The 15605-nt window shown below is 40.2% G+C and overlaps 1 protein-coding gene across 1 annotated transcript in view; it reads left to right on the top strand.

Annotated features, from left to right (window-relative positions):
- LOC124281013 overlaps positions 1-15605 on the top strand; it is a 186596-nt gene that overhangs the window by 115954 nt on the left and 55037 nt on the right. The window contains exon 13 of the mRNA XM_046717053.1: positions 12669-12857. Within this exon, the coding sequence (XP_046573009.1) occupies positions 12669-12857 (189 nt within the window). The remainder of the gene's footprint in view (positions 1-12668; positions 12858-15605) is intronic.

Raw genomic sequence — 15605 nt, forward strand, 5'->3', positions numbered from 1 at the left:
ATTACAAGGGAAATCTGATGACTAGGAGGTCCATGGTTGGGTATGATGATTCTGATGGGCAATAGGGCAGGTTTTGGTCTTGGTTTAAAGGTCTTGAGGGTCTTGTTAAACTCAAACACAACAGGGGTACCTTGTATGATGATTCTGATGGGCAATAGGGCAGGTTTTGGTCTTGGTTTAAAGGTCTTGAGGGTCTTGTTAAACTCAAACACAACAGGGGTACCTTGTATGATGCTTCTGATGGGCAATAGGGCAGGTTTTGGTCTTGGTTTAAAGGTCTTGAGGGTCTTGTTAAACTCAAACACAACAGGGGTACCTTGTATGATGATTCTGATAGGCAATAGGGCAGGTTTTGGTCTTGGTTTAAAGGTCTTGAGGGTCTTGTTAAACTCAACACAACAGGGGTACCTTGTATGATGATTCTGATAGGCAATAGGGCAGGTTTTGGTCTTGGTTTTAAAAGGTCTTGAGGGTCTTGTTAAACTCAAACACAACAGGGGTACCTTGTATGATGCTTCTGATGGGCAATAGGGCAGGTTTTGGTCTTGGTTTAAAGGTCTTGAGGGTCTTGTTAAACTCAAACACAACAGGGGTACCTTGTATGATGCTTCTGATGGGCAATAGGGCAGGTTTGGTCTTGGTTTAAAGGTCTTGAGGGTCTTGTTAAACTCAAACACAACAGGGGTACCTTGTATGATGATTCTGATAGGCAATAGGGCAGGTTTTGGTCTTGGTTTAAAGGTCTTGAGGGTCTTGTTAAACTCAAAACACAACAGGGTACCTTGTATGATGATTCTGATGGGCAATAGGGCAGGTTTGGTCTTGGTTTAAAGGTCTTGAGGGTCTTGTTAAACTCAAACACAACAGGGGTACCTTGATTCTGATATGATGCTTCTGATGGGCAATAGGGCAGGGTTTGTTTGGTCTTGGTTTAAAGGTCTTGAGGGTCTTGTTAAACTCAAACACAACAGGGGTACCTTGTATGATGATTCTGATAGGCAATAGGGCAGGTTTTGGTCTTGGTTTAAAGGTCTTGAGGGTCTTGTTAAACTCAAACACAACAGGGGTACCTTGTATGATGATTCTGATAGGCAATAGGGCAGGTTTTGGTCTTGGTTTAAAGGTCTTGTGGGTCTTGTTAAACTCAAACACAACAGGGGTACCTTGTATGATGATTCTGATAGGCAATAGGGCAGGTTTTGGTCTTGGTTTAAAGGTCTTGAGGGTCTTGTTAAACTCAAACACAACAGGGGTACCTTGTATGATGATTTTGATTGGCAGTTGGCCAGGAATCTAAAGGCTTGGACATCTCAAGGGTTTTGTTGAACTCAAAACATCCCACCTGTTAAATGAAAATGAGTTTTGTTTGATGATGACAGTAATGGAAGCATAGCACAGTGTCTCAGGTGTGGTGCTGACTAAAGATCATAGTTTAGATGAATCAGTTTATACCATTACCTGTGGATGTACTTAATTTTGTCCCCTTGTATGTGTGTCTCCTCCTCATCTACATGTTCAATTGTGTTTTTGTTTCCTTCTCTGCCTATGTCCATCTTGTTTTACTTGATGCAATACAAGAAGCGGTGGGGTAGCCTAGTGGTCAAAGCATTCGCTCATCATGACAAAGGCATGGGTTCGATTCCCCACATGGGTACAATGTGTGAAGCCCATTTCTGGTGTCCCGCACCATGATATTGCTGGAATGTTGCTAAAAGCGGTGTAAAACCCAACTCACTTACTCACTCACTGATGCAATACAACCCTACACCCATTCTACATGTAAATCAATGACAATCTATGTATAATAACATGAAATTAAATTAACAAAAAATATAATGTGTCCTGCAAAAAAAGTTTGATCAATTTTAATCTTAAAATGAATGTATTATGGCTTGAAGAAATCTTTTCTTATAACAAAAGACAATTTAAAAGAATTTCTGCATTTATAGCATACCATTGATTTCCTAAGTCATAAACACATTAACACGTTAGCACATTGACACATTAACATGGAAGTATGTATACAAGTCATGAAATGGGCAGTTGAAGTAGATCGTTTGTTCTGTAAGAGATGCCAATGGCCAGGCTGTCTTGTATCTGTGTGTGACGATGAGGTGGGTCGATTTACAACACGGCACAGAGTTCTGTCATTCAGGGACAGTATATCTGTCAACTCGCCTTTACTTCACCCTCATTGTTTTCTACAAAATAAACGTGACTGTCAGATGACATACCAAGACTATTTTTACTGTATTGTCTGACAAGGATACTGCTACAAGGCTTCTCTGATTAAGAAAGGACAGTGTTTGTGAGAAAGCCATGGGAAATAGACAATGACGGATGAGTGAGATTTCAGTGTTGTTGAACAAGGTAACACAATTACACTTACAATGAACAGGTAGGTAACTGTTACATATTTCTTTTCAATTTGTGTCCATGCTCACAGATGTATGTCCTGCGTTTATGTCGGCAGCAGAACAAAATGTGTTGACATTCTTGATGCTGTTGAATTCATCTGAATATCATCACAGAAATGGACTTTTTGTTGAGCATGTGGGTGATTATTTGAATGGTTGTCCAGAATTGGACACGGGCTCATGTTTCAAGTGTTTGAGACAAGCCTCTACCTTATTCAATATCTGTTTGTAATGGATGTTAAAGTGTTTACAAGAATGTAATAGTTCTTCAGTCTGGAATTTAACGAGGAACTTGTATCTGAAGCACTTGTATTAAACATTGTACATTCTTTACATACTTGTATTCAGACTTGAAGGTTAAACTGAAAGCATGTTTTGCAAGGTAAGATAAATAATTTCTTTTGATAACATTGATGACGTCATCTGTAGCTTCATCTAGGAAAAAGCAGTCTTGAAGAATTATAATAAAGCCTTGTTAGATTGGATAGTGTTGATGGAGTGCTCAAAATTAATTACAGTTACTGAATTAAGTTTTGATTTGCTTGCATAAAAATAAAATAATAAAGAGTAAAAAATGGTCATGAACAGTCAATTATGATGTTAAAAATGAAATAAATTATATATTGTTGAAAATGAAATAAATTATATATTGTTGAAAATGAAATAAATCATATATCATTGAAAATGCAATTGTCATATGATTTTGCATCATATCGGCATAACAGGCTGGATATGTATCACTTTAACAACAGGTAGATATATGTGCATGTAGTAGTAAGCTTCCTGCACTTGAGCAGTTTAAACAAACCTGTAATGTTTAACATTTGTTCGTTTCAAGCCTGTAGGCCTATGATATAATTTACTGTTGGTAAATACCAATGTGGGGAAATCTCCCTTCAGTTGTAATAATCGGAGCGATATGCAACACGTGTTGTGACCCTAATGTTCATCAACAAGTAAACATTCAACAACAAACATCACACAATTGTGCTATATATTAAACATATAAACAAGTTATTCTATGCCATGATAGTTAGCTATAGTAATAAGATGGATTGAGGTGATCCTTAAGTTGTATTTGAGTAGTATACCTAAAAAATGTTAATCTCCACATTCACTTAAATGTACCTAAGCTGATCAGAATATAATCTATTAATCAACAATCAAAAGGGATTGGTTTGATTAACTCACCTGGACTAGTCTCTCACTCTCTCTCTCTCTCTCTCTCTCTCTCTCTCTCTCTCTCTCTCAAAGGGATTCTCTCTCTCTCTCTCTCTCTCTCTCTCTCTCTCTCTCTCTCTCTCTCTCTCTCTCTCTCTCTCTCTCTCTCTCTCTCTCTCTCTCTCTCTCTCTCTCTCTCTCTCTCTCTCTCTCTCTCTCTCTCTCTCTCTCTCTCTCTCTCTCTCTCTCTCTCTCATATTTTGGCCTATGTTGATATTTCTATGAGCTGCAGTGCTTATTGTTTTTGGAAGTCCCTAACTTTTCAAGCTAGAAATTTACTGTTTTTAATAAAGTATTGAAATTGCTTTAGCTGACGTTTATATGTTTTAACATAAAACTGTGAGATCTTCATTTTGTTCAGTGCTGATAAACCAAGGGTAAGATTTCTGTGGAATGTTCTATTCTTTAGTCATCGTAACCCAACTTAGGTGCAACATAGCAATGAAGACATTCACATGCCACATTGCATAGCACAATAGCTTGTGAAGTAGCGTTTATGAGAACCATGATGCATTGCCAAGGATAACTGATCTGTCACAATGTGTGAAAAAGTGTTTATGAACCCACCAGCACTAGAAACATGCAACAATTATTTAAGATATCCGGTTCCTTCATACAATCCGAATTATTGTGGTTTTATAATTTTGTGAAAATAAATATTGACAACCTTAAAATATATATTTTGGGGATCATTTCAAAATACGAATTCTTTAGAAACCAATCTCGACTCCTTTATGTTTGTAGACTAACATGTGTAGCAACCAGTTTTAAACATGTTCACCTTGACATTTTGATAAATTACTTGTCATAACTTTCTTTTTATTGTCTTTGAAGGTTTAGATTATATTTTCTTTGAAACTATTTGTACAGAAGTAAATGTCAACTGACTTGACAGCTTGTAGACACTTTTAAGGAGGTGTTGAGACACAGGATAAAACAGTGTTAAAGACCGTAACGCTCACAGATATATTACCTTTCTTATTTAACATTCATAGGTGTCATTCAACTTTGTACCGTTGGGCCATCAGGAATATCATAAAGTCATAGGCCTAGTTGTTGGCTGAACTGTCTTTAGTATACACAGGAGATGGCAGATGCTCAGAGTTCGTGTGAAATTGACACCTGGATTTGACCTTGTTGTATAGGTAAGTCTCACCTGGATTATATCTGCTGTACTGGTATGTCTCATCTGGATCTGACCCTGCTGTATAGGTATATCTCACCTAGATTTGACCTTGTTGTATAGGTATGTCTCACCTAGATTTGACCTTGTTGTATAGGTATGTCTCACCTGGATCTGACCTTGTTGTATAGGGAAGTCTCACCTGGATCTCACCTAGATCTGACCTTATTGTGTAGGTATATCTCACTTGGATCTGACCTTGCTGTAGAGATATGTCTCACCTCTATCTAACCCTGCTGTAATGGTATGTCTCACCTGGATCTCATCCTGCTGTAATGGTATGTCTCACTTGGATGTTACCCTGCTATATAGGCATGTCTCACCTGGATCTGACCTTGTTGTATAGGTATGTCTCACCTGGATCTCACCTGCTGTAATGGTATGTCTCACCTGGATCTCATCCCTGCTGTAATGGTATGTCACACCTGGATCTTACCTTGTTGTATAGGTATATCTCACCTGGATCTCATCCTGCTGTAATGGTATATCTAACCTGGATCTTACCTTGTTGTATAGGTATATCTCACCTGGATCTCATGCTGCTGTAATGGTATGTCACACCTGGATCTTACCTTGTTGTATAGGTATATCTCACCTGGATCTTACCTTGTTGTATAGGTATATCTCACCTGGATCTCATCCTGCTGTAATGGTATGTCACACCTGGATCTTACCTTGCTGTATAGGTATATCTCACTTGGATCTGACACTGCTGTATAGGTATGTCACACCTGGATCTGACCTTGTTGTATAGGTATGTCTCACCTGGATCTTACCTTGCTGTATAGGTATATCTCACTTGGATCTGACACTGCTGTATAGGTATGTCACACCTGGATCTGACCTTGTTGTATAGGTATGTCTCACCTGGATCTAACCCTGCTGTATAGGTATGTCACACCTGGATCTTACCTTGTTGTGTAGGTATATCTCAGTTGGATCTGACCCTGCTGTGTAGGTATGTCTCATCTGGATCTAACCCTGCTGTATTGGTATGTCTCACCTGGATCTAACCCTGCTGTAGAGATATGTCTCATCCGGATAAAAAACTGCTGTAATGGTATGTCTCACAGCATATGGCATAACGGTTAAATAGTAGGGGAACATTTCATGAATGGATCAGTGAAAAAAGGTTGCAGCAGGTGAAAAGGGTAAGCATGTTCCGTTATGTCAGTTAACAAAGTTGTCAGTGATATTTTAAAGAAAGAAACAAAGTGGGATCATTGTGATTTTTCAAGTCACTGTCTTTCACCAAAGATTGTTGGATAGCGTAGTGGTAAAAGTATTCACTCGTCGGCCAAACTCTCTCTCTTTCTCCCCAGGCTTAATCTTCCCGGGGAAAATTTGTCCTAGGCCAAACTTTTCCCAGCCTTGAATCAACTTTAAAGGCTACTTGTTTCCCATCCTTGTTCTTATATCAAAAGGGGGAGATTCTGGCCTAGCTAGGTTATTTCTTCCCCAACTTTGTTTTCATGTTTATGTTCGTCTTGAAAAAGTCAGAAACAAAAACAAGACATAGCTATTCATGTGAACACATTGATAAGATATTCATGTTGATGTTAAGTTCCATTAACAATTTACAGGTCATCTTCATCTTCATATATAACATGTACATGGTTCCCATTTCATTTCAATACCCTTCTATAAGGTGAGATTAAAAAGAAAAGCAAGCATAAAAGCAAAGATATTATATCATTACTATTGTTTTATATATCATTACTATTGTTTTATATTATCATTTACTTATTTTTATTTTTCAATAATTTACTTATCCCCACTTATTCAAAATTGGCTTCTGTCAAAATCGTTACTATATTCAAAACTTTAACTAAATACCCAGTTTTTACTTGGATGTCCATATCCATTCAAAATTTTATTCCCTCACTCATGGCTTTAAATATGGCATCCATGCCGGCGACATCAACTTAACAGTTGGAAGCAGATGTAAACATCAACACAACAACAACAACCCAACACAATATCTATATCAAAAGCTGTATCATCTATCATTCCACTATATTGCCTTATTCTATATTCAAAAGACAAGGTTTGATAAGGTGTATACTTGGCCCATGGATATCTGAATCATATTTCATTCACCCAAAGTGATTATGGATTAGTAAACAAGCTTACTTGAATAATGTTCCATTACATTTATACATAAATACAACAAATATTAGATAATAAACAGCATGATAAGAGAGCAAGCAACCTGTGTATATTACATGTTATTTACCCATCAAATGTGCGATTGAATGTTTACATCTTATGGTGGACAGCCCAGCTAGGCATGAATCTCCCCCTTTTGATATAAGAGCAAGGGTGGGGAAGAAGTAGCCTAGCTAGGCCAGAATCTCCCCCTTTTGATATAAGAGCAAGGGTGGGGAAGAAGTATGCCTAAGCTAGCCAGAATCTCCCTTTTGATATAACAAGGGCAAGTCAGAGGCAAAAATGGAAGTAGCCTTGCTAGGCCAGAATGTACCTAGGCCTTTGATATAAGAGCAAGGGTGGGGAAGAAGTACCTAGCTAGGCCAGAATCTCCCCCTTTTGATATAAGAGCAAGGGTGGGGAAGAAGTAGCCTAGCTAGGCCAGAATCTCCCCCTTTTGATATAAGAGCAAGGGTGGGGAAGAAGTAGCCTAGCTAGGCCAGAATCTCCCCACTTTTCATAGAAAACAGAACAAAATATCCTAGTTTAAACAGGGGGGAAAGTTTGGCCTAGGGGGGGGACTTTAGCCTAGCCCAAACTTTCCCTGGGGTAAGAATATCCTAGGACAAAACCTCCCCGGGGAAAGTTTGGCCTAAGTCAGATTCTCCCTGGGGAAAGTTTTAGACCTGGGAAGAAATGGCCTGCTACACCGGGTTCGATTCCCCACATTGTGAAGCCCATTTCATGATATTGCTGGAATAGTGCTAAAAGCAGCGTAAAACCATATCACTCAATCACGTGTTGTATTTTGACCTTTTCATGATTTTTCATTGTGAAAATATATTATGTTTCGTTCTATATTTTGGCAAGTTTTTGTACACCCATTTGTTTTGACATTTAGATTTTAAAGAAATTAGATTGCTGAAGAGGCTTTTTGCTGTGTTATATTTAGTTTATTCAAATCTTTGACTACGGTTATTTGAGATGTGAATGTTTGCCCTGTCGTTATAAAGCTGGACAACAACTCCTAAACAGTAATGACAGTTGATTTGTGGCATACCGTATTTCCTCTAATAAGCACCCAGGTGCTTATTTTTTCAACGAACTTCCAGACCCGGCACTTATTAGGCTTACTGGGTGTAATTAATTATATCTTAAACCGCTGCTGTACCTCCAGCGTTTGTTACAGTCCCGGTGCTTATTAGAGGAAATATGGTACCTTTCTTTGGTGGATAAATACTCAGACGCAACTGTATCCATTCAGGAAAATTGGTCATGCATGTGTTTATTATAATGAAATCACATAAAAAGTGTAGTTTTCTGTGAAAGTAATATTGTTAAACTCTTTAAGGTCTGGGGATTAAAAGGAGCCAGAGCTTCAACATTATTTCTGTGCCTAGAACTATCATGTGAAGAACTATGCTTTTGAAGTGGCTTTCTTTCCATTATCACTTGATTATGTGTAAGTTCTTCAGTGTAATGAGGATCAGATAGGTTATGAGGGGCAAGGTGGGGTGGAGTAAAGAAAGCTTGGGAGATCTGTTGGGAGGATCAGATAGGTTATGAGGGGCAAGGTGGGGTGGAGTAAAGAAAGCTTGGGAGATCTGTTGGGAGGATCAGATAGGTTATGAGGGGCAAGGTGGGGTGGAGTAAAGAAAGCTTGGGAGATCTGTTGGGAGGATCAGATAGGTTATGAGGGGCAAGGTGGGGTGGAGTAAGAAAGCTTGGGAGATCTGTTGAGAGGATCAGATAGGTTATGATGGGGCAAGGTGGGGTGGAGTAAAAAAGCTTGGGAGATCTGTTGGGAGGATCAGATAGGTTATGAGGGGCAAGGTGGGGTGGAGTAAAGAAAGCTTGGGAGATCTGTTGGGAGGATCAGATAGGTTATGAGGGGGCAAGGTGGGGTGGAGTAAAAGAAAGCTTGGGAGTTCTGTTGGGAGGATCAGATAGGTTATGAGGGGCAAGGTGGGGTGGAGTAAAAAGAAAGCTTGGGAGATCTGTTGGGAGGATCAGATAGGTTATGAGGGGCAAGGTGGGGTGGAGTAAAAAGCTTGGGAGATCTGTTGGGAGGATCAGATAGGTTATGAGGGGCAAGGTGGGGTGGAGTAAAAGTAAAAGCTTGGGAGTTCTGTTGAGAGGATCAGATAGGTTATGAGGGGCAAGGTGGGGTGGAGTAAAAAGAAAAAAAAGCTTGGGAGATCTGTTGGGAGGATCAGATAGGTTATGAGGGGCAAGGTGGGGTGGAGTAAAGAAAGCTTGGGAGATCTGTTGGGAGGATCAGATAGGTTATGAGGGGCAAGGTGGGGTGGAGTAAAGAAAGCTTGGGAGTTCTGTTGAGAGGATCAGGTAGTGGTGTTGTTTCTGCTGGGACACAGACATGGACGGTGTCAGGCCAAGGATGGGATTGGTGGTTAAGGTTGGTTGTCATTACTTGTATTATTATAGGATACTTATATAAGCGCACATATCCACGCAACTAGTGCATGCTCAAGGCGCTGGTATTTTTTTCCCTCTATCATTGGATGTTGATCTCAACGGCACATCATATTATCAATCTCAACTCCCTGGGGGCGTATACAACTCCTGCAGCCACTAGGAGCACCAAGTTATTGTGGCTTTCTCATCCTAACGAGGTACCCATTCACAGCTGGGTGGACTGGGACACATAGTCACAGTACTTTGTCCAAGTTCACTGCACATTGCTGTACCTGCAACTAGGTGTTTGCATGCATTCATGTGGGCACCATCTGGTCATATACCAATGGATTCGTGGGTTCTTTTAAGTGCACAGGGTTGTGTAATGTACACTAGGGGTTGTGACAACACTGAAAGAGTCTGCACACAAAGTTGTCTCACAAGGCTTTACACCCAGTCACAGGTGGGCTCGACTCCGACACCTCAACCACGCTGGATCACTAGTCTGGTACCTGGCTCGCCCACCCCGCCCCTGTAGATTTGTAAACTTGTACTTTCTGTCTTAATGACAGACCCTAGATGTCAGTAGCCCATTTCAGTAGCCGATCTATCTCACTCACTCACTCACTCACTCACTCACTCACTCACTCACTCACTCACTCACTCACTCACTCACTCACTCACTCACTCACTCACTCACTCACTCACTCTCACTCTCACTCTCACTCACTCACTCACAGGCTTAAGATTGTCATAATGCTAAGATAGCTTTGTGCCTGTGGGCCCTGGTCAGGATGTTGATGCATAAGTAAACACCAAGATTTATATATTACAGCATGCCAGTTTAACTGCATATTGATAGACATGATTCCATTTTTCAGTTCCTTTACTCAGGGTTACCCTGACATTTCATGACATCACACAACAAGATTTCAATGCTTTCATGTTACAAATCAAAGAACTCAGTTTTCATTGCTGACATGTTATTCCCTGCTCATTTGATATAACACCCAATGTTTTATAATTTAGCCAATCAATCTTGGTGTAACAGCATCATTTCAGTGATAGATTGACATCATGTTATTTGAGTGCTCCCATACATTTTAGTTCAAGTAGAATCCAAATGGACCTCTGAACAATATCTGCAATGAGGCAATCCAGACTTACCTGGTCATTAAAAACCTGAGCTGGGTTTGTTTTTAATTTATTCTCTCAGACCCAGGGAGACAGACTACATAAGGACTGAATAAGAGCTCTTGCTCTGTTGTTGAAAAATTAGAAAATCGTTATTAAAGATTCATTGTCTCAGAAAATTAGATATATCTTGATATGAAGAATTGGAAATGAGATTTGATTTACTAAAAGAGAAATATTTAACATCACTTTTCCAAAATAGAAACAGTGTCTGTAGGTATTACGATATGATCATATCCATCACATAAGCATGTTGTGCAGATGAACTCCATCAGTTTCAAGTACCTTTATCAATGTTCATATACTTTTAACCAAAGTACATGCTCTATTCCTGTGGAGACAAGGCAGTGTGTACAGTCATCCCTCGCCATAAAACATGTCTTGGGGTCCATGGATGACACGACCCGTGAAGATCCGGGTTAGAATATTGATCTTCAGTAACCCATGCTTGTCATAAGAGGCGACTAACGGGATCGGGTGGTCAGACTAGCTGACTTGGTTGACACATGTCAACAGTTCCCAGTTGTGTAGATCGATGCTCATGCTGTTGATCACTGATTGTCTGCTCCAGACTTCGATTATTTACAGACCACCGCCATGTAGCTGGAATATTGCTGCGTGAAACTAAACTCTCTCACTCACTCACTCACTCACTAGCTCCTATGGATGGATGACACCCCACGTTATACATAACACGGAATAAAGGCCAAGTAAAATATATAATGTATAAGCATTGCTCCTGACGTGGAACATCAAACTGAAACATTCAATGTTTCCAAGGTGCGTATGTAAAAATGAAGTAACCAGGGTGAGAGTAGAGGCATTTGTATACCAGTAGCATGTCCGGAAAGACAAGGGAGACCACTCTTTTCTCACTTATAGGTAGTCAAAATAGTTTTATGCCACTTAACACAATATTCATGCGATATGACTTGGGGACACCAGAAATTGGATTTACGGATTGTACCGATGTTGGGAATCAAACCTGAGCCTTATGCATGTAAAGCTAACGCTGTAACAACTAAGCTACCCCATTGCCCTCTCTGTGATTGGGGTGGTAGGGTAGCCTAGTGGTTAAAGCGTTGGCTCGTCACGCCGCAGACCCGGGTTCAAATCCCCACATGGGTACAATGTGTGAAGCCCATTTCTGGTGTCCCCCGCCATGATGTTGCTGGAATATTGCTAAAAGCGGCGTAAAACCAAACTCAGTCAGTCAGTCAGTCTCTGTGACTGATGCCACCATTATCAGTACATTAAGGATTTGTAGTCACTAAATTGTTCATTCAGCACGGAGGAATGTAATGTATGTATATGTTACGTGTTGATTCCCTATTTGAAATGCAGAGTTTTAACCCAGAAATCAGTACAGACAGAACAAAATTGTAAAATCAATAAATATCCGCACAAGATCAAGGAACAACTTAACAAAGTATATTGAAACATGCAATATTTGGTGTTCAGTCGTAACAGGTAATGCTGCGGTTCAAATATCCATTAACAGCAATAAATAACAGGCCCATAACATGCCTCACAAATGCCCTGTATGGTGTGTCTTGAATGAGGCATTTGTTCCATTCTCAGTGTTGCAAGCAGGTAGAAAGTCGATGTTTTCTGATAAGGATCCTGACACCCTGGGCAAGTTGCAGGCAGGTCATCTGGTACACCTAGTCTTCCAGAAACTAGTACATCACATTATCTTGAACAAATAGTCAGGCCAAGAAGTCATTAACTGTACAACAGAACTTTCAGTACAGCTCACAAGACTGTTATGAAGGTATTAAACACTGCACACCTAAGGGAGGTCACTCCAATTAGCTAACATGAAAAAATAGCCACTAAAAGCTTCATCATTTATGAGCACCTCAGTCTTGCTATTTCATCGTGATTCGTGAACACATGCTACATTTTTATGTTTACTTTTTCATCACACACTGGCATAAATATTAGTCAGATTATTGACGGATCATGAGTTAACAATTACATCAATATATCTGAATTATATGATTCATGTTTTTATAATCAGATAATGTTTTAGATCATCAATAAAGCCTGACCTTGCTGTAAGTTAATATTTCAACCTTTGTTTCCAGCGGTTGCACAAGTTGAAGATCACTCCCCGTGACTGGATACCAGGGTCGGACCACACAGACCATGAGAACACAGCAAATCTGCCGGAGTACGTAATCTGCAGCCCCGACCGACATCGGCCCTCTACGGCACTTGCACTGCTTACAGCCAACCTCTACCTTCCCAACATTGCCGACATCATGGCAGCTGAGGTGAGTGTTCATATGTCCAGTTGATCCTGTGTTTTGTGAAACATGTGAAAACACCTCTGTAAGGAATAGTTTATGTGTAAACATTGATTGGTTGGATTTGAACTCATTTGCATTTTCTTAATTCTATTGCTGACTGGAGGTAGAAGTTTAAAGAAGACTGTGAGGGAATTTAGTTTTACGCGGTTTGTAGCAATATTGCAGCAATATCACGGTGGGGACACCAGAAATGGGCTTCACACATTGTGCCCATGTGGGGAATCGAACCCAGGTCTTCAGCACATTAACACTAGGCTATCCCACCACCCCAAAGAAGACCTTGAGGGCAAGCCTGGAACTTGTCAGCAGGTTGATTCCCAGGAGTAGCAAGAACATATTGCAATTGAGGGCAAACATTTTGTATTGCCACTAGGGCAAACATATGGTATTGCCAATAAAGGGAGCCATAATGTATTGCCATTGAGGGCAAACATGTTGTATTGCCACTAAGCATAACCATGTTGTATTGCCATTGTGGGCAAACATGTGTTGTTGCCAGTGAAGGGAGCCATGTTGTATTGCCAATGAAGGGAGCCAAGATGTATCGCCATTGTGGGCAAACATGTGGTATTGTCAGTGAAGGGAAACATGTTGTATTGCCAATGAAGGGAGCCAAATTGTATCGCCATTGTGGGCAGACATGTGTTGTTGATAGTGAAGGGAGCCATGTTGTATTGCCAATGAAGGGAGCCAAGTTGTATCGCCATTGTGGGCAAACATGTGGTATTGTCAGTGAAGGGAAACATGTTGTATTGCCAATGAAGGGAGCCAAATTGTATCGCCATTGTGGCAGACAGACATGTGTTGTTGATAGTGAAGGGAGCCATGTTGTATTGCCAATGAAGGGAGCCAAGTTGTATTGCCATTGTGGGCAAACATGTGGTATTGTCAGTGAAGGGAAACATGTTGTATTGCCAATGAAGGGAGCCAAATTGTATCGCCATTGTGGGCAGACATGTGTTGTTGATAGTGAAGGGAGCCATGTTGTATTGCCAATGAAGGGAGCCAAGTTGTATTGCCAGTGAAGGTAGCCAAACAATGTTTTACTGTCATGTTCTATTGCTGAGAGTAAAAGTGCATCTTGTATTGCCAATTAGAGCAAATGTGTTTTTTGCCCATGGGGCCTACCTATGTTGTATTTGCATTGTTGGCAGGATTACCTTTGAGGATAAGCATGCATTAATACCAATGTGTGCAAATATGTTGGATGTAACAGACAGTTTTGTGTCGGATTTATGACAGTTGCTCTTGGTGTCACCATCAAACATTCATAAGCCTCTATACAGGCACAAGACTTCACACAGATATATGCTCATTATTAATTCAAATGAGGGATAAATGTGCAGTCAAACTGTGCTTGCAGTCAATTTTCAAAATCCAGGATGACTTTGGTGAAGTTGTATTCACCAGAGTGTAACATAATAAAAATACATTGGTTGATCAAACTTGCATATATCTACTGAGCTCCATCAGTGTGTTATTTTGGTTGGTAGTCTCTGATAACATCTGATCAGCTAATTGGCTTCATTTATAGATTCAAACATGAAGTAGGTTCCATTTATGGCTGAGTCTGAGTCGGGTTAAATAATGGTCATTACTGTTACCCAGTCAGTGCTTTATAAGGTGGGGCAGCAGCGGGGGTAGCCTAGTAGTTAAAGCATTAGCTTGGAATGCCAAAGGCCCAGGTTCAATTCCCCTCATGGGTATAATGTGTGAAGCCCATTTCTGTTGTCTCCTGCCGTGATTTTGCTGGAATATTGCTAAAAGCGGCGTAAAACCATATCCAATCACTTTATGAGGGATAAAACTAGGAGTGCTTGTCTTGGATTCAGTACTCCTGTTTGAGCTAGATCCATGCTTCCTGCACCAGTGGGCTGGCACTATAAACCCAGCATCAGTCTGGACTGGTACAAGGAGATACATATACAAGCATGCACATGGCTATTTTAGTGTGATAATCCTGAACATAACATTTAACCCTGTTTCACCTATTGTAATAGAATAATTTTTGTAAGTTACCTTCAGGAACACAAAACAATGATACAGCAATACAGAGATGCTAAGATACAGCAATACAGAGATGCTAAGATACAGCAATACAGAGATGCTAAGATACCAGATATATGTAACACTCAATCTGCTTCCTATTCCTGTTGTCCGTCCCATAATCCCTGAACCAAATTATTTTCCCATCAACCCAGTCCTTCCTGCAATGCCAAAGCCCTAAATGAAGAAAGTGGACAATTCCTTAGGTCCATGTTATGAATTTCCCATCTCACTGGGGCTCCTTTTCAATTTAAATGGGATTACTTGTTGCTTACAAAATTATATACCGTTATATTTGAAGACAAAACGTTAGTCTGCTGTTCCTGAATCAACTCAGTACGAGCTACTTTTGTTGTACTTGTGTGTTGAGATTATTGTTCGACCTTGAGCCATGTTTGACATTGAGGAGAGGATGGAGAAGTGTGCTGTATTACATCCCTGTGTGAGATTTAATGTCATTTTGTTATGGAATTATTGATTACATAACTGGCAAAGTCTGCTCTCACCGGAGGAGACTGCTTCCTTTAGTAATGACGTTATTAATCATACACCTCGTCCAATGACAATGTGTATTTAAGTAGTGAGCAGGTGTGATTATTTGGGAAGAAAGGTGGAGGTAATTACACCAAGTCTCATGCAGCTGTTAGGTTTGGAAACATATAATTG

Source organism: Haliotis rubra, unplaced genomic scaffold, assembly GCF_003918875.1.
Source record: "Haliotis rubra isolate DU_JTF1 unplaced genomic scaffold, ASM391887v1 Scf1, whole genome shotgun sequence".
Taxonomy (NCBI): Eukaryota; Metazoa; Mollusca; class Gastropoda; order Lepetellida; family Haliotidae; genus Haliotis; species Haliotis rubra.